The sequence below is a fragment of the Ambystoma mexicanum genome, chromosome 2p (genome assembly GCF_040938575.1).
Source record: "Ambystoma mexicanum isolate Mex_15411 chromosome 2p, UKY_AmexF1_1, whole genome shotgun sequence".
In the NCBI taxonomy this organism is placed as follows: Eukaryota; Metazoa; Chordata; class Amphibia; order Caudata; family Ambystomatidae; genus Ambystoma; species Ambystoma mexicanum.
In genome coordinates, this window is record NC_090923.1 from 771846992 (window position 1) to 771872892 (window position 25901).

At 43.0% G+C, this 25901-nt stretch overlaps 1 protein-coding gene across 2 annotated transcripts in view; it reads right to left on the reverse strand.

Annotated features, from left to right (window-relative positions):
* Window positions 1–25901, reverse strand: part of LOC138566776 (cytochrome P450 2C19-like) — a 726413-nt gene that overhangs the window by 566236 nt on the left and 134276 nt on the right. The window contains exon 4 of one of the 2 annotated variants that reach the window (XM_069644425.1): window positions 22437–22645. The exons of the other annotated variant lie outside the window; for it this stretch is intronic. Within the exon in view, the coding sequence (XP_069500526.1) occupies window positions 22437–22645 (209 nt within the window). The remainder of the gene's footprint in view (window positions 1–22436; window positions 22646–25901) is intronic. 2 annotated transcript variants of the gene reach the window in all.

The window sequence follows — 25901 nt, forward strand, 5'->3', positions numbered from 1 at the left end:
ATTTGTATTACAAAAACATGGGGATTTATGTGCCATCCTGCCTGTTAATCTCTGTTTAATAAATGGGGATTTGTGGGCAGAATGGTTCAGAAATCGATGATTTTTTTGGTGTGCAAATTACATGATGAACCGAACAGTCTCTTTGAGGAACAGTAAGAATGTAAAGGTAGTATTGCACTTACTTTCTTTTGTGGAATGAGCAGGTTTCTTTGGATATGTTGTTTGTAGTTTAGATGCTGTTGATTTTCAGGAGAGTGGCCTTCAAAGCAATTGTAAAAGGAAGAAGTTGGTAATTGTGTGTCTTTATAGCACTGATGTTAATGTACACGTTGTTTTTTATGTTTCATGGTAGTATTCTCATTTCATATCTGAACATAGTGTATGGATGCATTTCATTTGACTATGTGCAGCCTTGATATGTTGTTTGCAGTATGTTAGTTGAACCTGCTTCGCAAATGAGTAGAATTTTAAGTTCATGAAGTTCCCTTGTTTCTTTGCAGCTGAGTTGTAGATAGCAGAGAGGTTTGGAAGTGATAGTTCATTATAGTAGATGGGAAAAATGTGAATAATTTCATATTATAACTAGACATGCAAACAATCGGGAGCACCTGAGAGGGAGATTTCACCACAGCAATCACGAACGATTATTTTTCTCATACGATCACATTGCGATTAGCATTAATTTAGGCGGGAGAGAGTAAAAAATGGTTACTTTTTAAATGAAAAATCAGGAGTCTTGCGCTTAAAACACGAGCGTTGGCATGTATGTATTGGCTATGCAGATTTAGTGTTAGTACTTTGTTTATATGGAATCATAAGAGTTGTACATGTACTCTGAATAAAATATGCATACCAATACTTTGTAATCATGCATGTGGATATGCATAGAGCTGTAAGTAGAAATCTTCGAGATTTGCACAGTAGTTTTTGTAGTAGGTGCTTTCTAATGATATGAGACTTGTATTCAAAGTGATCAACAGTACATTTGAAGTGCAGAACTCTGATGATGGAGTTAGATGTAGAAGTCTTGGATGTGTTTGGTGGATTGTTGTGTGACTGCTTATCTGTGTTCAATGAGGGAATGGATTCGTGAGTGATGTGGAAAGGGTAGAAGGGCTGGCTAAGAGTTATGTGCCGCGCAGACACCGCGCCTGTTCGTGGGTAGGGCGTGCCACATCCAGGGTTTTACAGCAAATCCACCATAGAAAGGGGACTGTAGGGATCAGCCAATCAGATGTTGACGTTGTTGATTTGTGTAGAAAGAGAGTGTGTGTAGTGAAGATTGTAGAGGTGGAGATAGTCAGGGTGTTGGTGCTCAGAGATATGCTTGTCCATGGTTTACAGCACTATTCTGAATGCAAGCATGTGGCAAACCATTTCAATGTTAAAGGAGTGGAGGTGATGTGGAGCACTGCCACTGACTGCAATGTAGAGGCAATTCTCCAAGTTTGCAGAGCTATGCATAGGATGAACAGTCCCCACGTGCACTATGGCACTTTCCATTTGGGCTAAGTAAGTTCCCCTACTTTGTTGGGAGATTTGGAATAGTTGGTTCAAGCAGTAATCAACATCCTTCCAAATGTGAAAGTATTTTTTTCTGGATTAATTCCTAGAGTAAAATGGGACAACAGTTCTGTTTTTTGTCCTGATCAAAGCATTGCTAGGTGTGCAATCAATCGAGGCATCAGTGTTTTCATGCTAAGAGCTGGCATGTTTTTCTGTAGCCACAAGAACATTGTTTCGAGTAATGCAGCTTATTTTGAAGCAGATGGTGTTTCTTTATCTTTTTTGGGAAATGTCATGTTCTTTTGGAATGTAAGGGTGGCTTTGGAACAGGTTATGTGAAGATTTTAGGAGTAAACTAAGAAGAAAAAAAAAACAAAAAATACAAAATAACAGGTGTCTCTCAGGAATCTGCAAAAAAACAAAAAAAAATGCTCTTTTCAGAGACCAGTTAAAGGAGAAATGGGGAACACTATTTAAATGTACATTCGCCACGCTCAGATCTTCTAAATGTCCCCGGCCATGGCAGTAGTCTGCAGACATTGCGTATTACATACAGGGATTATGGGGTGGAGAGGCATGAAAATGAGAATGAGCGGAGCTAGGGATTGGTCAGTAAAGTTTAGTGGGTGCGTTTTGTACAGAGAGATTTAGTGAGGACGTCTTTTTCCTGAGAGGAGAACAGACAGCTATGGCTGTGTGTGCTCGAAAACAGATTATATGGATTTTGGGAGACTCATGGATACATTGGTTGAAAGTGCATGCAGAACGTTGTGGTATATCTGCAGAACCTGGATTCCCTCATGTGGAAGTGTACTGGCATGGAGTGCATGGAATGAAGTGGCTGGACTTGGTACCTCTCTGTGCTACTTTACAGACAGAGCGTCATCCTGACATTATTATAATTCATTGTAGAGGGAACAGTTTAGGACATGTGTCTGAAATTTCTTTGCATTTTGCAATGAAGGAAGGACTTGAGAAGGTCATGGACAGTTTTCCAAATTTCCAAGTAATTTTTTGTCGTATTGCGCAAAGACAAATGTGGCTGCGTTCTTCTTCATTTGGTCCACAAATGGAGAAACTGAGGCACAATGTCAATAAGGCTGCTTGTGCCTTTCTAAGAGATGTTGGCATGTCCTCTTTCCACAATGAAAATATTATTTTTCGCAGCACATTCATTTTTCGGAGAGATGGAGTGCATCTTACATATGCTGGAAATCAGTTTTTATTCGAAATGTACAAAATGCATTGCAACCTTTTTTGTAAGTATAGTCATCTATTTTGCACTACATGTTGACGAATCCAAGTTTTTCAAACACACAAAACACCGCCAAAAGGCTTTTTTCAGAGCCACCACTTACTCCCAGAGAAAAGTGCATTGGTTTTGCTAAGGTTGCACCCCAAAATGTTATCTATCATAGGACTGTCCGCGGACTTTTAAAAAATTTGCAGGGGGCTGCACATTTTACTTGATAATTCTATTTTTAAACTGAGAAAGGTGGCTCTGAAAAGAGCCATTTTTAAAAAAACTTTTTGTTTCATATATTTTTGGGGCTTTTTCTACACCCGACACACTACGAGAGGAGGGGAAAGGAGGGTAATGAAGGGACACCAACCACAGGGATAAGAAAGAGCAGGTGGAGAGAGGAAGATGTAGGGTGGGCCTCATTTAGGTAGGTAGGAGCTCTTCTGGTGCTCTGTGACCGTAGTCTCGAAAGCACTTCAAAGACTTTTCTCCCCTGCAGAGTACTGCATTGCAGTACATACACAATATGGTGACCCTCGAAATGTAAGGGTCACCAGCATCACAAATGGCCTGTATAGCGGCTGGAGAGATGCGCTCTCCCACAGGAGTATCTCTTGTGGTGAGAGGATCGGAAACGGAGGATGCTGCGGAGGAACTCAACCTACTACATTCTTTACATGGTACAGCATAGCGAATGTCCGAACTGTGGAATGAAGTCAGTTGTCGCTTCATGGATGTCCTACCAAAGCTGTATGCCCCAGGTCTCCCACGACTGAGCACTAATTTGCACTGGTTACAGGTGACCTGTCTGCACGTGCTTTTGGTACATTACCATAAACGGTAAACAACTGCCACACCACGACTCTGGCGAGTGCTGGTAGTAGGGAGTTCCTCAACCTCATTCTCTTCATACTCTTCATCCCCGTTCTCTACATCCTCACGTGTATTTCTCTCTGCAGGCCCTTGGGGAGGTGGTGGTGGTGGAGGGTTTGGGGTGGTAATGAGGCAGATGTAGCAACAGCAGCCATGGATGCCATTAGGGTTGGTTAGGTAATGTCTGCTAGAGCACTAAAGGCAGCAAAAGTCAATCTGCAATAGCCAGAAGTACAATGAAGATGAGCTCTGGGGTGTGGCTTTTTATATGGGTGGAGGGGTGCACCTCGTGACTATATCGATCGCTCAAAAGCATTCAAAAGGTTCCAAAAAATATATGGAAAGCTAGGGCCATTGTCTGGGCCATGTGAAATGGTGATTTTTTTACTGTAAAATAATTTGGATTGTCTGCATAAGTTCTTTTAAAATGTTGGGGAAGCGGACAAAGTGCGCAAATTAGGACATATGCTCAGCGTGGGTGCGGTCACATGATGATGTCATGAACACGTCCGCGAAGGAAATGGGTGTCCGTAGGACACCAAATGCACAGGAACGGTCCTGTGCATGTGCGCGGGTGTTCTTCGGACAGTGTTCGGGTCCTGAAACTAATTAAAAGTGCGACACAAGTGAGACAGACAGTTACGGACAGGTGCGATGTTCGCAGGACTTATGCATGTGGTGCGCATGTGCGTAGATGGTGTGCACAGTGTACGGCCAGGTACAGTGTCTTTTGAACAACTCCATTTCATTTCACTACGGACATCCTCAGCACACCCTCATGTTGTGCATTTTCAGACATCCAGGACAGCTGCTATGTTCTAAGAACATTACATCTGAATGTGAATGTTATCGAGAGGTGTAGTGTCCTTAGGACATCCATATTTTTTTAATTAAGTTCAGGCCGGACAGGCGCGATGTCCGCGGCCATTTGAACTGTTGCATACAAAAAATTTCATTAAAACTACCATAACATTTTTTTTATTATACACATATACAGCAATTAAGAAAGAGAGGGGGAAGCAGACACTGAAACAAATAAAGGGAATTAGGGGTTTCTAGAGGATGGTTGTCAGGGGATGAAGGGATGGAAGTTTCATTGAAACGTTTATGTTCTTGGGGAGGGTTTGGGGATAGTTCACTGGGACATGAAGAAGGGGGACAGGTACAAGTAGTACAGTGGTATCTAATGTTTCCTTTGATGTCGTTCTCAACAAATTTCTTTAAAGCATTGAAATTATCTTTGAGCAAGTCCACTGTCTGTTAAAAATAAATAGATATAAGTACACATAAAGTACTGACTATTAATTTGCTTATGCAGAGAAGTGTGTACCATTATTATCGCTATCTTACGACATTTCGTCACGCAGAAAATTCTCCTTGAGCCACTCCAAAGTACTGCACATTTCTGTGTGAAAAACACAAATACATTAATTGTTCTGTACCTCATACAAAAAGTATAAAAATAAATAAGAAAAATGAAGTTTACTTACTAGTTTCTTGTAATTTGTATTTGTTGTGTTTTGTTTGTCTACTGTCTCTCCTAGCTTTGCAGTTTCAGTGAGGTAATTATGTTGGAGGCATATCTTTTTTGTTATGGTATAATCCATTTAATTACATATGGTATTTAAATGGATGGTTGATGTGTTAGACGTGTAGGTTCCACTGTTTATTTATTAATACTTATAATGTGTTTATGTGCTGCTTTTTAAACTTGTGCAGTTTTTATATGGTATGATAGAACAATTTTAGATATCCATGAGTGTTTGGGTAGTGTTGATGTCGTATGCGCCCGTCCGCAGACATACACACAGTCCGTGGCCCTCAAGAATCATTAGCGGGGGAGTTCAGCATGTTCTATGTTACATGTATATAAAGTAAAGGAATCCTAGTAAACATCTCCCAAACTCACACGATTAAAGTGTATATTCAGTAAAAAAACATTGTTAAAGAGATGTTGTGGTTAAGTTGCGCTACCTATAAAATTCACAAAAAGAAAGCTTTGTTAACAGGACGTTATGGTTCCAAGTAAATCCGAAAAACCCTTGAAATTCGCCAGTCATGGTAAGCTAAGCAACCATAACTCGCGCCACCATTGTGCACTGCTAAGACTAACACCCAGGACATGAACGATGACATCACAAGGGTTTTTCGGTTTTACTTGGAACCATAATGTCCCGTTAACAAAGGTTTTTTCTGTGAATTTCATAGGTTTTTAGTAGTGCAACTTAACCATAACATCCCTTTAACAAGGTTTTTTTACTGAATATATATATATATATATATATATATATATATATATATATATATATATATATATATATATATATATATATATACATATATATAGATATATATGTATATAGGGGTCCTGCTACGTACCCTGTAATAAGCTTTGCAATAAGCATATTGGGCCTTATTCCGAGTCCAGCAGTAACTCTGCCGGTGCAACCGGTGGGTTGCCGCGGGACTCAGAATAATTTACTGGCGCCTGACTTCCCGATAACACCTGGGGATTTCAACTCTGGCGGTACATCCTACCCAAACACATTGAGAAACTACCAGGTAGACCGATTGTCTCGGGGGTCAACTCCATTCTGGAACCTCTGTCTAAATTTGTTGATTTTTATTTAAGACCCTTCGTCATGAAGATGCAGAGATATGTTCAGGACACTAGGGATGCCATCTTCCAACACAGATGTTTTGATGTGTTTAGATATTCAATCTCTTTACACCAACATTCCTCAACGTGCCACCCTAGAAGTGGTAGAAGAAACTTTATTACAACGTGAGGATAACCATCCTGTGAGCAATGTTTTCATTTTGTGGTGTGCCGAAATGGCCTTAGTGAATAATTTCTTTCAATTTTGTGGACAATTCTATGTACAAGTTGAGGGTATAGCAATGGGCGCTGCCATGGCTCCCAATTTAGCAAATTTATACGTCAACATGGTGGAACAGACTGTAGTCTATTCCGATTTGAACCCCTTCAGGGATAAGATAAACAAATGGCTGAGGTACATCAACGATGTTTTCCTGTTGTGGCATGGGTCTGTAGAAGAGGCTAAACATTTCCTGACATGGTTGAGCATACAGAACAGATATCTCAAATTCACAGCTGTTTTTAGCGTAATAGAAGTGAACTATTTGGATCGTACCATCTACCATGACAACCATAAATTGTGTGAAGGAAACTGACAAAAATGCTCTCCTCCATTATAAAAGTCACCACGCAAAACATGTCCACGATAATGTACCTTTAGGGCAATTTTTGCGGATTAAACGCAATAGCAGAACTAATGAGAACTATGAGGAAGGAGCTAATGTCTTGATCAAAATATTGAAGAATCAAGGATCCCCTGTGAGCTTTTAACAATAATCGAGAGTCCTTGTTTGAGAAAAAGAGTAAAGATACACAAAACCCTCCTTTAGTGATGGTCACTACGTTCAGCAATTTATACTACAAAGTGAAGGGTATAATCTGTAAGAATTGGAGAAAGATTATACGTACTCCGCCACCGGTTGTGGCTTTTAAGAAGAGTACTAATATCAGGAATTTGGTGATGAAAAATGATGTTCAACGAACAGAAACTCAACCCTGTATACAGAGCACTCTGTGGGGCCTATCTGAGGTTGTGGGCCACCATCCGTGTGGTAATTGTGTCAAGTGTCCCTTAACAAAAAAAGTATTGGTGGTGAATCTAGGTTTGAACCATGATTGGATCCTGCAAGAACACACGAATTGTAACACAACTAATGTAATTTATATGATTAAATGTCCATGCTCCCTTATATATATTGGCAAAACCAGTAGGAAGTGTAAGACTCGTATGATCGAACATAGGAGCTGCCTTAGGAACAACACTGACAAAGCCCCTTTGGTAGCACATTTTAAAGATCTGAGTCATTCTGATAATGATTTCGAATGGTGCATTTTAAAAAAGGTGAAAGGAAAATGCCAAGAATTGATTAATAGAAAACTGTTGAATCTGGAAGAGAAACTTATTTTTTTGACTAAGAGTCATCTTACAGGTCTCAATGAGAATATTGAATGGCACAATGTGAAATAATCAATAATCAATTCTATGTATGTAATGGCTAAAATATTCCTGCTGGTATTTGCAATATATGTATAATTGTTGCAGAATGATTTAAGCATTTCCCTACTTTGTGTAAAGTTAGGACTATGGAATATCCGCATTTGATGTAATTAATTTTGACCTTCAGTAATGTTTTCCAATGATGGGGATCAGTCATACTGATATTGATCACTTACCACTTTTTTGGACATTTGGTGTTGTTGGTGCGACAGTATTTACTTCTGTTTTGTATGCTGTAGGGTACATGCTTTGTTGTGGTTCTGTTATTGGCCGCTCCAATGGATCTATTTACTCAATTGCATATGTATTCTTTGGTTTGGCCGTGAGTCTGTGATCGGGTGATTTGGGAGCCAGGTGCATTTTAGACGGTCCAATGGAGAACGAGTAAGTGGGAGAGGTCGCCTATCAACTGAGGAGTGTGTATCATGTGACATTAATCAAGGGGTGACGTTAATCGAGGTCCGTCAATGTATCACGCAAAATGATCACGTGATTCTCGATGGTTACGTTTTACGGAGTCTACGGCTAATATCAGATTGAAACCTAGCCGTGGTCTGACAAACAGAAAATAATGCAGGTCTGTTCAGGTGAGGTTCTCTATGGAGTGTTTTCTTTGTCTTTACGTTTTGTGTATTTGGCATAGGGGTATTGTTACCTTTATCACGTGTGATCAATAATATAACCCGTTCTATCTCCACGTGTGTTTTGTGTTTTTTTCTGTACAGTTTGACCTAATGGAATATGTGTGAGATGGTGACCAGTGCTCTTTCAACTGATAATTATAATCGAAAAATGGCTTAAGAGATTCACACCCTTAGGCTTTTCGATACAGGTAGAGATAATTTGTTTTTCCTACTTGGTTTACCCTTTTTGGTATTGAGGGTTAGGGCGAGGTGAAGTTTATTAAACCTTTGACGCCTACATAGTGATATGTATGTATATATTTGTGAACCTACAGATATTGGAGTACCGTTTTGAAGTCAGAACTAAGAATTAGAATCAGAAGTGTAAAGGAACAGCCACATTTAAGCACAAGATACATGACTGCCCCTGAGGAATGTCCGGTTATTTCATAACATCTAGGACTGAAATTTATATAAGTCGGGCTATGATAGGAACAGCGTTGAACAACAACAATTTATTTGGCTCTGTGTCCTTCCTGTTCTAATTATTGTTTCTGTTTTTTTTTTTACCAAAATCATTTTTATGCGTTTTGTATATTGTATTGTAACATGTGTATATGCTTTTTATGTTTTTTATAATTGTGTCATGAATGTGTTGCTTTGAATTTACATTAATGAAATATTTTGATATGTGAGATAGGTTTGGACATACACCTTGTAATTTTCTCGAAGGTGACATTGTCCAGGTACTGACTTCTTCTGTTTGTATATATGAGAATGGTGTTACTATATGTATACCCTTCCGTTTTTTGAGATTTAACAATGAAACTAAAACCTTTATTTATACGGGGGCTACGTGGAGACACAGTGCATAAGGGAAAAGGACAATCATAAAATCTGGCTCGAGTCAAAAAGGGGGAAAATAAATGCTGTATCCAATGCAGTAGCCAGTGATATCACACAAAAGAGTATCAATGGTTTTTTTCGCAGAAAAAGGGCCAACTGACCAGGCACGCAGGGACATGAAATGCTGTTCCTTGTAAGGATCAGTCCATCGACATGGTTTTAGGCTTGAAACCGATTACTCAGACTCCTATTTCATCAGCCCAAGATCTGCTGTTGTCCTGGAATTTTAGGGCAGCTGGTCCAAATGGTCTCGCGAATATCGCACTAAAACAAGAATCAAAGATTTGGGCAAACATATTAAGTATATTTTTCAAGAAGGTGTGCCTCTCACAACCAATTCCCACGTCATAGCAACAATTCATACTGTTGCCAGTATATAAGAAGGGTGATCGGCTTATGCCCGATACCTATAGGCTTTTGTCACTACTGGACGTGGCAGGAAAAATCTTCTCTACACTAGTACGCAGGGAGCTTCAGAATTGGGCAGATAAAGTAAATATGCTCCCATTCATGCAGACAGGATTTAGACCGGGGTGCGGTACTAACCATAATATAAGAATATTGAACCATCTGATTCGAGGGTACCTGGATATAGGTGGACGCACATTATATATTATATTGGTGGATTTTAAATCAGCCTTTGATGGAGTAAATAGAAATAGGCTGTGGGATAAACTCCTTGAATATGGGTGCCCGATTTGGATCGTAGCGATACTAAAAGGTTTGCACCATAATACACAGTTGCGTGTTATAATGAATCATGTTATAATGAATCAAGACAGGAGTTTATCTAAGCAAGTTCCCATCACTAAAGGTGTGAAGAGGGATGCAAAATTGTGCCACTGCTCTACAACCTATTTACGGCAGATCTCCCGGCTCGGCTGGCGGTGGACAGGAGATGTAGCCCAAAGGTGGGTGGTAGCTTCAACCCCTTTATGTTGTACGCTGATGACTTGGTCATGCTTAACTATACATATATGGGAGCTAAAGCCATATTTGAATAGTTGGTTAGTTATACGGTGACTAACGAGATGCACATTAATATCGCAAAAACAAAGGTTTTGGTAGTAATATCAAAAAAGATAAAACTGTTTGATTTCCAGTCATCCCTCGGCAAGGTGGATTACGTGATATCGTACCCATATTTGGGTCTTGATATGAGTGCGAGCACGGCCTATATACAGATCATAAATATGATTAAAGCGAAGGCTAAGCGAATGACTCATTCTATTAGTAACTTTGCCAGTCACATAGCGGGATTCTAGGGGGACGGAACACTCACCCACTATAAGCAATGCTTTTGCACAATGGTCTTATATGGACTAGATGCCCTTGCCATGATAGACCTACAGAGACTGGGGATAACAGAGGGAGTATTTTGGAAAGCCATTCTGAGACTACGGAAATCAACCCCCATGGAATACCTTAGATTAGAGTTGGGATTGGTGTCTTTTAAAAGCGAGTTGCTAATCAGACAGGGGGTTCTTCATATCTAAATCAATACCGCTCCTGAATGCCGATTATTGGAACTGTTGGCTTTGAGCCCTGTTGTGCACCATAGTGGGAAATGTGTGTTTGACACTCTGGTTCAGAAAACATACAAGGCTATTAACTGGTTTCCAGATTTCTGCTGGGGGACCAATTTGTTTTGCTTGAAACATATTTTCAAGAAAAAATATCCCAATGGGATTGGATTAATAATTATACTCATTTGTCTATGGTTAGAAGTCACACCTATGTCACCCTGGTAGAGCATAATATCTTAAACCTCAGAGATACTTGAGAAAATGTCCTAATATATCAGCACAGAGTGTTTGATTAAAGCTGAGCATTAAGTTGCCTACATTAGTTACCTTGGGAAGTTCCTCGGGTATCTCACTTAACGACAGAAAGTGGTGGTTGTGCAAAGCTCCAGGGATGTTGGGGACCTCAAGGCACCTACTTACAGGATGCTCTGTTATGGGCACTGATTATATGAATACTCTGGGACACATGGTGTCAAATTATGGTTCAATTAAGGAAGATGCCTTCTGGTCCTATTGTTTAAATACGGAAACAGAAAGCTCTTACCTTGCTCTGTATCATCTGTGGTGTATAATTTGACGGCGTCTTCCATCTGACATAAAATAATAATTAATAGCACGATGGAGGTTATTTCTCCAATTCTTGATATTATAAGTGCGTGATTTGTAGAAGAAATTTTAATGGGAAAACTTTATTTATTGTTTTAAGGAATGTGGTTTAGGTAGGATGTTTATATACTGTAGGTTAAGCATTTGCACTAACACCTTATTTAGTGATTCTTCACTCACCTTATCTTTCTTTTCCCTTCTCTCTATCTTCATAACTGGTCAACAAAGGTTATAGCCGCTGGGCACCGTACTGTGGAGATTGCTAAATCGCATTCAATGGGCCTCATTACAAGAGTGGCGGCATGGGTTAACGGGTGCCGCAAAACGATGCAGACCAGTTAACACCATTCCGCCACATTACGAGGTCCCGAGACGTGCAGAGCGGGTCCTGCGAGAGGAAGAGGGAGCTAACAACGGACTGGTTGTAATCAGGGAAGGTCCGGGTCCGGGTTCCTGGAGGGAGGAATTACCGGGCCCTCCAAACTCAAAATGACCCGGTAATTCCCCATTCTGGGAACCCAGACCCGGACCCGATTTTGGCGACAACATGGCTACCGCCAAAATCGTAATGAGGCCCAATATCATGTAATCTATTGACAGTATTGTAGTCTAAGTATTTTCACTTATGTTTGTGATAAGTTCATTTAACTTGCTATTTATTATTATTGCAAATTAATTGTTTTAACATGTTCGAATAATTTCTATGTGGACAAAGAATGGAATGCAATAAGAATTGTTTTTTTTAATTTTTGTAAAAGTTATACCAGAACTATATGCAAATAAATAAATAAAATAAACTTATGTAATGCTGTGCTTTTCTAAATATTTTTTGGAAGCCTTTTTAAGAAAGTGAAAAAATGCATGTCTGCATTTCCAGCAGCAGTGCGTACTTTTTTCATAAAACAAATGAAACGCATGAAAAATTAATGAGTACCCCATTTGTAGTTAGCACTCAGTGTGTGCCAGTTTCATACATTAACAGTACATGCATACTTCCTATCAACACCCATTCCAATCTTAAGATGCTTTTGCAATCCTACTTTTTTCTCTACATTCTTTCCTTTTCTTCACTTTTGCAAATTGTTACAGAGCTTCTGCAAATGCACATACACATTTCTTAAATTTAAAAAATACTCCTAAATGCAAACATTTTTAACCATCAACCAATTTTATTAACTTTTTCCCCACCACCTCCTCCTTCCATTACAAATATAACCCTTCCTTCCTAACAGTACTTCACCATTACCACATATGCCCACTAACTTTCTTTTACAATTACAGGAAAGAAACACATCATTGCAATCAAGAACCGAAAAACAAATACCCTTCGCATCCGACAAAGTAAGTACATTAATGCACAAAGTATATACACGTTGTTATAGCAACACAGTGCAAACTAACATTTCTTTCACCCTAGCCCATAATATCGCACCATGCACACTCCTACTATTCCCATCTACACACCACCATTGCAACACCCACTATGTTCCTCAAATCAGTACAATCACATACATATTCAATCATACTAACACTGCCTACCTCACTAACTCAACACCATCACACCCTGGTACGCTCGTATTCCCACAATCTTTCCAATCACACCTAATATACCACTTCACAATCAAACAGTACTCTATTTGTCTCTATAATCACACCCACACCCCCATGCAACATACATGAGAGTGAGAGTGCTGTGTTGAGTGCTTATCGGTTGAAGGAGACTTGTGAAGTTGATCCTGTCCTGCTTCTGCTGTCTGTTTGCATCAGCGTGAATGTTTGACTCTGCCATACCACAGAACCGTGGTTGGCTCCTCCCCCTAATCCCAGAGTGCACTATCATTCCACGGGCATGCGCGCTTCTTGAGAGTGCTGTGGTGAGTGCTGATCGGCTGATCACCTCTGCTGCTGGGCTGGGGACGAGCTGCACTGCTCTGCTCTTGCACTGTACCCTTGATGCAGTGTTGTCGTTGCATCTGACTTGGCATTTTAATAGTGCCAGTAAAGAATATTCTGAATCGGAGTAGCTGCTATGTCAGTATGGTACCATACACTTTCAAATCAGATATGCTGCCAGTTCCTTCTCCCCCTCGCTGAGGTTAAAACATACATGGCTGGCTACACTTGATGGTATTCCCACATATCACAACTGTTTGGACGCAATGTCATTTTTTGCCGGAACAAAGAAGTTAAAATGCTCTGAATCATTGGGTACAGACATCAGTAAATATTAGGCCCCATGTGTGTCAGTGCCACGCAAGGCGTGCAATCCTGTGCTGCAAGTAGCTACCCCATGTGTTTAGGTTGACACAGCTGTTCCTAATTCTATTACGGACAAAGAATTACTAAACCATCTGACACAGCTATCTGAGGCTGTTAATTGAGAGCCTAAGCAAGCTCACTCTAATAATGGCAGTAAAACACAGCAAAGTGATTCTGTTATCCCATATTTGTACTCGCAGGCACTAAAAACACAAGTGCCTGCCAGAGCAAATCAGCCTTATTTAGTTTAGTTTAGTTTAGTTTATTCTTTTATAATGCGCACCAGACCCAGGGGTATCAGGGCGCAGCAATTACAGATAATGTGAAGCTTGATTAACAGGTTACATAATTGGCACTAGAGTTTGTCCTTTGTACCGGGCTTCTGGACAGAAGCCCTCCTTCAGGTGCCAGTGAGTCTGGGGTAGACAGGATGCGTGGGAGGGGGTGTAGGCACCCTGGGCAAGGTTGCCTAAGCAACCCAAGTCGCACTCTGCCCTGAAAGGCTGGGGAGTTATCCCGCCAGGATAACCACCCCGCTGTGTGAGTGACATATAGGCTGTATGAATGGGGATTTTTCTGCAAAAAAGCAGGGATCTGAGGACTGGAGAACAAGACGTCACCACTGGACCTGAGAAATCTGAAGAGGAGAGAAGCCGAAGACATCTGCAACGACTGAGCCACCGGCGAAGCCCTGCTGCAGATCCTTACAACTTATCTCCAACGACAACAGAAGATCTTCACCTGCAAGAACCTTTTTCCAATGAGCTGGTGGGGCCAACCAGTTTTCCAATCGCCTTCCCGGACCTACCTTCGTCGAATAGCCAGTTCCAAGCACTAGGAGACCGGATAGCCAGGCACCCATCCACCACGACCGTGATTTAAAGTAGTGTACCTTTTATTCCATTTTGGCATCACCGCGGCCGGCTTCTTCACTGGGCAGTGCAGTGACTCGAACCTTCCTCCACCACGAGAGCCTCTCTTCCTCTGCTGGATCTGCCAAACTGCAGGAACTGCCAGGAGCTACCACCACTGCCGGAGCCTCTTCCACTTTTAGGGTACATTGTTCCGTCAGACCTCCCGTTTCGTTGGGTACTGCTAAAGGAGATTTAAATTCTTTACTTACCTTCTTGGCTGGCTGCCCCTATCGTCTAACATTGTCTTTTTTACCTTCTGCACCCTCCTTTTCAACCGTTAAACAAAGACTTGATTGCAGCTACTAGAACCGTTTGATCCTGGGCACTTTGCCTCATACAAGTGACTCTGGCACAGGCCTATTGAATCAGGCTAATTCTGTTACAACTGCCTTCTCTAGATTGCTTTTCATCATGAAATGTGTTGGTGCACCTAAACTCTTATAACCACCTTTCCATTCCCTTTATATATTGTTGAAGTGCCATTTTGCTCAGTTTTCACCTAAGTATTGCTTATGCTAACGTACTACCTTGCCTAACTTGTTCACAATCCAATTGGGAAGTGTTGCTGGTGTGTTTAGGAGTCTAACCCTGTATAACTTGACCTGTCCTTCCCTCTGAAGAAATTATTAGCGTTCTACTTGGTTTACACTGTGCCATTTTGCTCTGTTTTCGCTCTTGCTCAAACATGTCTACAATTTAAATAGGGAATTATGTATACTGTTCTTAACTGTTTTAACTTGCTTTAATGTTAGTGACTTGTGTGTTGAGTTAAGAGTGTGCAAAATAAATATATATATTCTTTTTGATACAAAGCTTTGGTCAGTGTTTTCTTGTCCCATTGTGCTGTAGTCCTATTGTGTAAACCATGAATACTGCTCATCTACTTCTTGAGATAAGCCTGGCTGCTCAGCCACAGCTACCAACTAAATCTGTGTGGTACAGACTGATACCAAAGGGGATTTATTGCATATACATGCAGTCCTAATCTTCTGAAGTGCTCCCTACGGGAACTGCACAGGATTCTGTATTACAGTACTAATAGTGTCTTTATTCGGTTGAAAGGCACTCTGGCATTTCCCAACTGAAAAAAGAAAAGAAAAGATGTCTGCCATGGAAAAGGATATGAAGTCTGTTCACCCTTTCGATGGTGGCCATTTAAAATAGTAAAAATTAAAATAAACAAAGAATATGGCAGCCATGGAAGGGGAGAAGGGACTACATATTGTCCGTTCGTCCCTTTCCATGGCGTCCATTAAAAAGATAGTTGAAAAAAAACAAACAAAAACAAACACCAAGCAACGTAGTGGTGACTGGTGTCTTGTGAGGCTGCCGAGCATCCAGTGAGGGCTAATCAGTTTGTTTGTAGCAGCCCCATTATCCCTTGTTGGGTACTAATTGTACTTCAAACTGTCTACTTGGATACCATTAGAAAAATGAATGCATTCAAGATATAGTGGAAAAGCAAAACTGTCACATGATGCAATTGCCTGTTAAAAATAGGCTTGATGCCCCATCAATGCAGCTTTCAAAGTTATTTGGATTTCACTTGACGTGGCTATTGCTACATGTAGGCACGTCTTCTTGTTGATTTAGGCGATTGGTGTATAATTTAGGTGTGAAAATGTCATTGTGCTGGGGCGTACCCATGCATACGGAAAACACATTTTGTTCGCTATAATGCGCAACCACGGTTGTACCCCTCTTACAAGCACCTCATTCCTGTTCTCTGTCATTGCTTTTTGTCTATTGGTGGTTGAACTTCTTTGTAAGCATTCAGGAAGTTTTAAAAACAGTACTTTGATGTATACATTCCTTTTCTTTTACTTTTCCTCTTCCTATACCTTTGCCCTTTGTCTTGTGCCTTGTCATTTTTTGTTATTTTTATCTTGTTATGTTTTTATTTTTTATTTATTTTAAATTAAGTGTCCTTTTTGTGTAATGCGTTTTTACAGTATGTATTTTCCCTCCAGGGTCCTGCATTTCAAAATTACTACGACCAGCAGTGATGATAAGGTGGTGTGGGCGGCGTCAGCTTTAGCACTACGTAAGAAGCAATGTGCACAAAAAGAAATTCTGACAGTTGGCAATATTTTCACATAAAGGACCAACACAGCAAAAAGGAGATTGAAGAGGTTATGTGCAAGTTATGTTGTAAGGTTTTGAGGAGTGGACCTTCACACAAGCCGTAGCAAAGCTTGGAAAAATCCACGTTAATTCAGCATCCTGTCTGCGTTCTATTTGATGAAGTGGATGAATCATATAGGAAGGCTCATGTGAAACAAAAGGTGAAAGCACATGAAGCAAGATCAGCAGAGCAGTATTTATCACCTGTGCCACAGACTTCCAATATGATTACTAGCTATTTTCCACCAACTAACACCCAACCTCAGTCCATTGTGTTTGTAATGCAATCACTTCAAACATGTTAAATATTTAAAGCACAACAGATATATCAGGCTTTGTCATTGAAAACACTTCTTCTAGGAATAATTGTTTGATTATAAAACCCAACACACAGCCCGATTCATGGAATAAAATAGCGCTGAAAAAGGGGCGCATGCATGCAAAAAAGCGCGCTAGCACCTGTTTGTTGATTCATGGAACACATTGCGCGTGGCTTACCGGAGACTTGCGATGAATCTGCGTGGTACCAACACGTCACTGCAACACAACAAACACCTTGCGCAAGATGCCAAGCGAAGGCGCATACCGTCTAGTGCAGTCACCTAAAAAGGGGGCGGAACACGTGGAATGGGGAACAACAATAGGAAATGTGGGCGTTACGTGGGAAGTACCACAGTAAAATACTTGCAACACCCACACGCGCGCTAACAACACATATTCATGGAATTGAACAGGGCTCTCCTGCACGCAGAAAAAGACACGCTAATCCAGAAACACGTCCGCCAAGGGAAAGCAGGCGTAAGCGTCACCGAGTACTAAAAACAATGCATAAAGAGTGTGCGCAAAAACCAACGCACTTATACAGCTACAATGAATGTAAAATGTTTTGCAATCATGATAGTGGGACACCATAGGAGGAGGAGGAGGATAGCCAGAGCATGCATTTTTTTAGCCAGGAAAAGCCTTTTTGGGATGCCTGATGACCAGGTCTATGGCAGGTATAGGTTTCCACCTCATATCATATTAGACCTGGTTACGGAGTGGGAAGATGACCTCACATCACCCACCCTGTGCTCCCAAGCACTGAGCCCCTTGGAAAAGGTGCTCAATGTACTGCATTTTTGGCCATTGGGTCTTTTCAGCGGACAACTGCAGTAGTCGGGGGCATTTCACAGACCAAATAGTCACGCTGCCTACACCAGGTGTTGGCAATCATGAATGCACGCCCCTCAGTCCGCAGTCATACATACATGCCCAGAACACCCGCAGAAAGGTAGGCCGTGGTCAAGGACTTTTAAAGGGTGGCACAAAGTGCTTGGTGCAATCGATTGCACCCATGAGGCCCTATGTCCACCTAGAGCAACAGAGCACATCTATCGCAATCTCAAGCACTGGCATTCCATCAACGTGCCGGTTGTATGTGATGCCAAGGGAATCATTACCTCTGTACATGCAAAATATCCAGGGTCCACCCAAGATAGTTTGATATTCAGAATGTCACCCCGGTGAGTACAAATGGCCCTGCAAATGCATGCATGTCTCACACAGACAAAACCACCCCACTGACAACCCATCTCACCTCTACAGGGGACAGTGCCTACCCTCCAATAACCCCACCACACCACCCCACACCAGGTAAGATACAATGCAGCCCATATTGCAACTAGGGGCATAGTGGAGCACACATTTGGAGTGCTAAAGTCGCGGTTTCACTCCCTTGATGATTCTGGTGGTGAGTTATTATATGCGCCACCAGTTGTGTGCAGGATCATTGTGGCAGCATATGTCCTGCACAACGTTGCAACACAGCATGCTGTACCGGTGGACATGGTGGTGCCCCCACATCCCCAACCACATGCACTGCAGCAACGCATGGGAAGGGAAAAGGCATGTGGTGAGGCTGCCCGTATCCAGCTTGTGGCACAATTTTTCAGCTACAATCCAATCCCTGCGTTGTGCATACAGCCCTGGCACATTCCTTTTGCTTTACTTTACTTTAATACATTTATGCTGCGCAGCCATAGACCCATGGGTGTGAGGGCGCGGACAAGACTGAACAACATAAAACAAAGAGCTGTCCTGAGAAGCAGGAGAGACAGAAAGGGCACAAAGGCGAGGGGAGAACAGATACTAATTCAATAGCAGGGTATTGAGTTCCTTTTTGAAGATGCTCAATGACGATGGATTTCTTAAGTGAGTTGGCAGAGCATTCCAGAGCATAGGAGCCACACAAAAGAATGCTCCACCTTGTACTTTCTTAGTTTTGCATCTGGGCTGGAAGAGGAGATTTTTGTTATTAGATCATAGATTTCCGAGACAGGGTTTTTCCATGATGTGCTTTTGTAGGTAAGGGGGCATAGTCCCCATGCAACACTTGCAGGTGATAACCAGAAGTCTAAAGGAAATACGTGCCTCTACAGGTAGCCAGTGGAGTGTCCGTCGTGCTTCTGTTAAGTGAGAGCGATAGGAGAGCCCTGCTACTACTCTTACAGCTCCATTTTGTACCACTTGAAATCTACCAATTGTAGCTTCGATAGCCCCTGCCAGTAGGCTACAACAGTAATCTAATTTGGAGACTATTATGGCACAAGCAATTGCCTCTGTGTTCTGTTGGGAGATGCATGGTCTCAAGTGTGCCAGTAGTTTGATGTAATAGGACGCAGATGACACCGTACAACCTACGTAGGCCTTCATATTCAGTGACTGATCCAACACCACATCCAAAATGTTCACTTTCGGGAGGGTGGGAATTTGAACATCCCCCAACTGAAAGTGTTTGTATGCAGGGTTAAGTTTGGCTATGATTCCTTCCGAACCCACTTCCATGAGTTCAGTTTTTCCCCGATTGAGAGCCATATTGTTTTGCATCATCCAGTGCTCGATAATGGAGAATATACGGTTAAGTTCAATTTCATCCAAATCATGATGTCCTGTAAGCGGAATGACACATTGCGTACCGTCAGCATAATTGGAGAAGAGTACCCCCTCTTGTGCCATAAATGCAAAAAAGGCACCATGAAGGTATTGTAGATGCAAGGAGATAAACAGGCTCCCTCCAGATCTCCAAAGAGCACTGGTTTGGCAGGCGCCAACGACTCGTTTGCGCAGACCCTTCTGATTCTGTTGGAAAGGAACAACAGCAACCATTTAGTGGCGGCCAGAGAGCAATTAGCCACTGACATAAGCCTATCGGCCAGAATCGTATGATTGACCAGGTCCAATGCCACAGATTGATCAAGAGAAATTAGTAGAGAGATCTGCTGATTGTCCAATCTCTAAAGAAGTTGTGATTTCAGATCCAGCAAGGAGGTCTCTTTGCCAAAACCTTGTCTAAAGCCGGATTGAAGAGGGTTAAGGATAGGCTAAAGATTGAGATGTTGGGCCATTTGAGAGTAAGCAACCCGATCCAGTATTTTGAGCAGGAATGGGGTGTTCGTTATTGGCCTGTAGTTAGTAGGGACACTCTGATCCAAATGAGGCTTTTTCAGCAGCAGTGTTACCCAGACCTGCTTCATCTCATCTGGAACAGTGCCAGAGGCAAAGGATGACTTGACAAATTTACAAATGGCATGCACTAAAGAAGGCGGGCAGGCTTTGATGATAGTCGATGCGCAAGGATCACCTGTGCAATTGGTAGCCTTGAGTTTAGTGATGATCGCGGCTAGTTCCTCCTCTGATACCGGGGTGAAATCAAATGTGGGAATGTCCTTATTTCTGGTGAAAGTTTTGCCATCTCTAAGGACCCCCATGGTATCAGTAGCTGTCTTTCTGATAGCTATGCCTTCACAAATCCCTTCCGATTTCGTTGTCATGACGTTCTGAATGTCAAAGCACCATTTTTCGTCTTTGATGATAGTAGATGCTTTAGGTTGAGGAGTCAACTCCTGCTCCTTGAGGATTTTAAACAATTCCCTCCAGGTGACAATCGATGATGACAAAGGGACAATCATCTGTCCCAACCTTACCACCCTGAGAACCTGTCCTTGGAAGTGCCACATTGTGTGCATCCCTTAGAACTTAAAGCAACTCAATCTGGTGTGCACAAAAGTAGCACATGGAGGATGTAGCATGGCACTAACACCATGGCAAAGTACACCTCTAAAAGCCGGAATGTCACCTAAACCATCCCACACTCCATGTCACCTGGTCACCACATCTTGCCATGACATTCAAAGTCAAAAGTGTAAATCAAAGGCCATCACTCAACTCCACTGTCACAAAGTGGTCAAAAATCAACGGAACCAGTTCATAAACAAGTCACTTTCACACATCAAACTATCAATGTACAAAGGGACACCAATTGGGCAGTACAACATACCAGATACAGAGGCCAGAATAGTGAATATTTCTGACAGTGACCAATCATAATTGCAAAAGTGCCTCAACATGTCGTAACTTGCACATGCCACCCTTCCATCATTTTAGGTGGCCCTGATAACTAAAGTGGGCAGGGAAGCACATACAGACCGAAGGCCAACAATAATACAGATAGGCAAGCCAAGACATGAAGATGGTACATGATCAAAGGATGGATCCCAATGTACAAACAAAAAGGGATGGCAACCATGGACTTGACATACAATCATGAATCCCACTAGGGGTGTATACACAGGTCAGACTTGAGACTGTCCACAGATAGAAAGGAAGCCCAATGCGTCTGTGTAAGTTACTGTCACATGCTGCCCTCCTTGCAAGCCCATGGAAAGGGGAAACAGGAGTGGCATATGTGCCTGGACCCAAGGCACAAACACCAACACGAGACAAGCCTCTATGGGTCCAGCTGGAACCTACAGCGGATTCCCTTGGATGCCACACAAAGCAACACACTGTCACATAAATACACAATAGACCAGGAGGGTGGAGGGGCTGGGCGCAAATCAACACCCACATGTGCAGGTATTGAGAAGAAAAAAACAAAACCCCTCAATGGGCCGCATGGCTATGGTGGATTGGGAGAGCTGTCACTGTTTTCACCACCCTCTGGTGTAGCATTAGAATGTGGTAGTGTTAAGGAAGGATGAACACACCTAGCCCTGGCCTGTTCTTCCATGGCATTCGCTATGGGGGAATGATATGCTCGCATCTGCAACATGATGATTCGGAGGTCCCCATGCAACACCTCACTGGATGCACAGAGTTCCTCTGTGATGGTATGATGCAACTGGTTCATCTGCTGCTCAGACAGTCTACTGCAGTCTTCCTTAAGTGCAGTCAGTGCAATTCTGAGGGACCTATTCTCTTCCCTCAGGGCATTCCTGTGTGCATGGCCCTCTGAATCCAGGGAGTTCCGCCCGTAGGCTCCTGTTGCTGGCCTCCATGTGCAGCCTGTGTGAGCGGCATGTGGACTGCATTGCCTGCAGCTGGAGCTCCACATGTCTTTCTGAGGGCATCATGGCATTGGCCACCCTTTCCATGCCCTGAGCCAACATCTCACAGGAAGCCCCCTGTTGCCATGCAACACGATACATGGACTGCTCCCACACAGTATTGCCAGCTGACACACGGCCACCGATTTGGCAGACCCCACGCCTGTCAGGCCCAAGGGAACCTGTTTCTTGATGTGGTGTGCTTGTCTGTGGCTGCAGGACTGCATCCCTCCCTTGATCAGCTGTTCCAGGACCAGGAGCCAATACGGTGGGGCATGACCCTGCAACCGTAACCCCCACAGATTGACATACCAACACTAACTGGCCCTGTGAGGGTTCTTCAACCCCTGCAGAGGTTTGGGACACAACAGCACCCACAGTTGATCCACTCACCTGTGACAGGGTTGAGGAAGCCATAAATGGTTCACCACCAGATCCAAAGGAATTATCAGAGGTGGAGTCCGACTGAGTCAGGGGCAGGATGGCCTGTAGCACCAGTGGATCTTCATGGGCTACCACACCACGTCCTCCACTGGTGGTTGGTAGTGGCTCAGTATCCTGTACCACCTCCCCCTCCTCCACTGTATCAAGCGCCTCATCACCTGCACACAGACAGAAAAAGGAAATGAAGACCCATGTTAATTGCATAGCCCACTCCCACGTCTACCACAATGTTCACATGCAACACATTAACCTGCCATGTCACTCATGGCACAAAAAGCCACGCACGTAAGCAGCGTAAACGGAAGAGAAGGGAACCATAAATGCAGCCGTGGATGTGTGATCAAGGGCTCAACAGCACATTTATCCCGATACTGTGCGCTAATGCCCAACATCCATTGCGTTTCACGTAACTTACGCACATAGGCCCTTTCCTCTAAATCCACGCTAACACGCTGTTTCCACACATGCGGAGTAACTCTGCTTCCGGCTGGCCACACGAGTAACATGGAAGACCCACGCTCCTGCCTACCAGCCAATTTACCTACCTCCAAGTGCCCCGAGCTGCCTCCTATGAGCCATCTGCTTCTGCCTGCTCACTCTGTGAGCCTGCTGCCCATGTGCCCTGCAATTTTGGTGCCTGCTGTACAAGTCATTGTCAGAGCTCCTGTCATTGGATCTGTGACCACATCTGCTGATCCTGAATACTGCTGACATGCCAGACCACTGCTCCACAGCCCAGCACCAGCACCACCCTGCCCACCCACACCTGTTTCGGGCGTTGCCATGTCTGAACCAACATCATCCGTGGCAAGTGTCAACCCCCCTGCAGCGACGCAGAGAGCTGTCAGCTTCTCATCCAGGGAAGTAAGTATTGGTGCATTATGATGCCCTCTTTCTCGGACCATCGCAAGTCATCAAGTAGGACGGACAGAAAATCTGGGTGGACATCGTGGGTGCCATCAATGCGGTGGGGTTGGCACCCCACGACTACTTCCATGTCCACAAGCGCTGGGAGGACTTCAAAAACAGGATCCGCAACAAGGCCCGGTGCCTTGTCAAGGCTGGCATGAACTAAGCGGGGCCCCGGGGCCAGTTGACCACCGACAACAAGCAGGTCCTGGAGCGGTTCTACCCGATGCTATATGCCTAGGTCAGGGAAATGGAACTCCATCTGGAGTCGACTGGTAAGTGGCCATGTGTACTTGTCTAGCATAGGGCATGTGCATATTGATGTATGGTTGGAGTGTGCATCTTGGCCTTGGCCTTATGTCTGGTATGTCTCTTGTACAGATGTCTGTGTGCATGTCCCATACAGTGCTGCATCTGTGTCATTCCAGCATGTGTGACATCACCAACATTTCTGTAGCAATGTGTGATGCGCGGCAGCATGTAACAACATACGCATGATTGCATATATGTGTCTAGACGTGGCCATGTGAGAGGTGTGACACGTGTGCTTTTAGCAACATCATGGACATGCTTGGTGTACATGTGCATGTGTCTGGGAAGCGAGTCTGTGACTGCCCAGCAATTCTGGATGGATGTTTGTTAGGGAGAATTCTCACCCAAGTGGTAAATTCCCTCTAACTTAGAGCCCTCCAGCTCTTTTGCTATATTTTGGGACTTTGAACTTTTCATTTTCAATGTGTTTTACTTTTGTTTTCTTTGGATATGGAGTTTGTAAACAACCCATAGGCATAATATTTTTCTTGTGTGTCACACAGCACCTTGAGTGCAGTGTCACAGAGGTGTCTTTCAGACTCCCCAAGGTTTAAATACCTTCTCTGGGACTGACTACTGTCTCCCAGAACATGTAAAGTTAAATTGACTTTACTAGTCTTTTTAAATGTACAGACCCAGCACACACTATCTTCCTATAGAGTGCTGGAGGGGTTGCCTAGCATCCCCCGAGTCTAAAAACTCATGTAACAGTCAAATGTTACCCTTGTTTACTTGAAATGGCTGGTGGCAGTGGTTTTTAACAAACTACCATGATTTTCCCGACCACGAACATTGGTAGCTAAAAATCAGGTCAGCCATGTTTTTCAATATGGTGCCCAAGACCTACTAGGCAGGATCAAATGCAGGATCAAAAGTACCCTTTGGGAACACCACACACAATGAAGAGCACAAGTGCAAGTGCAAATTCACCTTTGGTAAAAGCCTGTACTACACAGTAAAATGGTAGCGATGGCTGAGCAGCCAGACTTATGTCAAGAGTAAAGTGAGCAGTATCAGAAGTTACACAAAGGACAGCAATTACTATGGTTCAAACAAACAGTGACTCACAGTTTCTGAGTAAAAGAATATATATTTATTTACACCATCGATTTGTAAAACAGTTCACTAATATAAAGCAGCAGAAAATCACAATCTTAATACACTACACACCGCCCAATTAATTCTGGACAAGTTAAGCTCAAAATGAAGTGTGATCAAAATGGCACTCCATTAATTTAAAAAGGGAGGGAAAGACAAGGTTATTCAAAATCAAGCAGCACCACCATTTAAGTAGGCAGGGCAATCTAGAAATGGCTTACTACAACTAGGATTCAAATCAATAGGCCTGGGCCAATGTTAATGGTTCAGTGTGTTTGCAAAGGATGACGCAGTTCAGAGTAGTTCGCGGTTAAGTCTTTGCCAACAGTTCGGAAGATAAGTTACTTAAAAGATTATAGAAGGACAATCCCTCGGATTAGCAAAAGATTTCAAACACTTTCACTGCGGCCGGATGGAATGAACGACCGGATTTGAACAGTACCTTAGTAGAAGAAGACTGCTGTAGCTGAGGCAGAAGTTCCTGGTGGGTCCTGCAGGCTCACGGTTCCCGAAGCGACTGACGGACTGACAAGAAGGAGGAAGACTGGAGGGTCCTGCACTGCCCAGGGAAGAAACCAACAGCAGAGCAAAGCGACAAATAAAAGGTACGCTCCTTAAAACCCAAACAGGGCTATCCGGTTCACTGCAGCGATGCACAGCAAATTCGACCATTGTAGGGAGGACTTGCTTGGTGTTTGGTGAACTGGTTGGTCCCACCAGCTCAAGGGAAGAGGATTCCTTGCAGATCGTCTCTGTCTTCAAAGTGTAGAAGATTCAGACCCACAGCAGGGCTTCACCAGGAGGTTCAGTAGTTGCAGTAGTCCTCTTCCTTCAGATTCAGAGATTCGGCTCTCTCGATCCAGTGGCGACTCTGCTTTCCAAGTCCCAGAGACCTGCTTTTTATGCAGTTTTCCCCCATTCACACAGCCTGGCTGTCAATCACACAGCAAGGTGGCTGTCCTGGCAGGACAGTCACCTAGCCTATCAAACAAGAGTGTGACTTTGGTCTCCAAGGAGACCCTGTGCAGGGGGACTAAAACTCCTCCCTTACATCTTGTCCACCCCAGACACTCAGGCACCTAAGGAGGGCTTCTG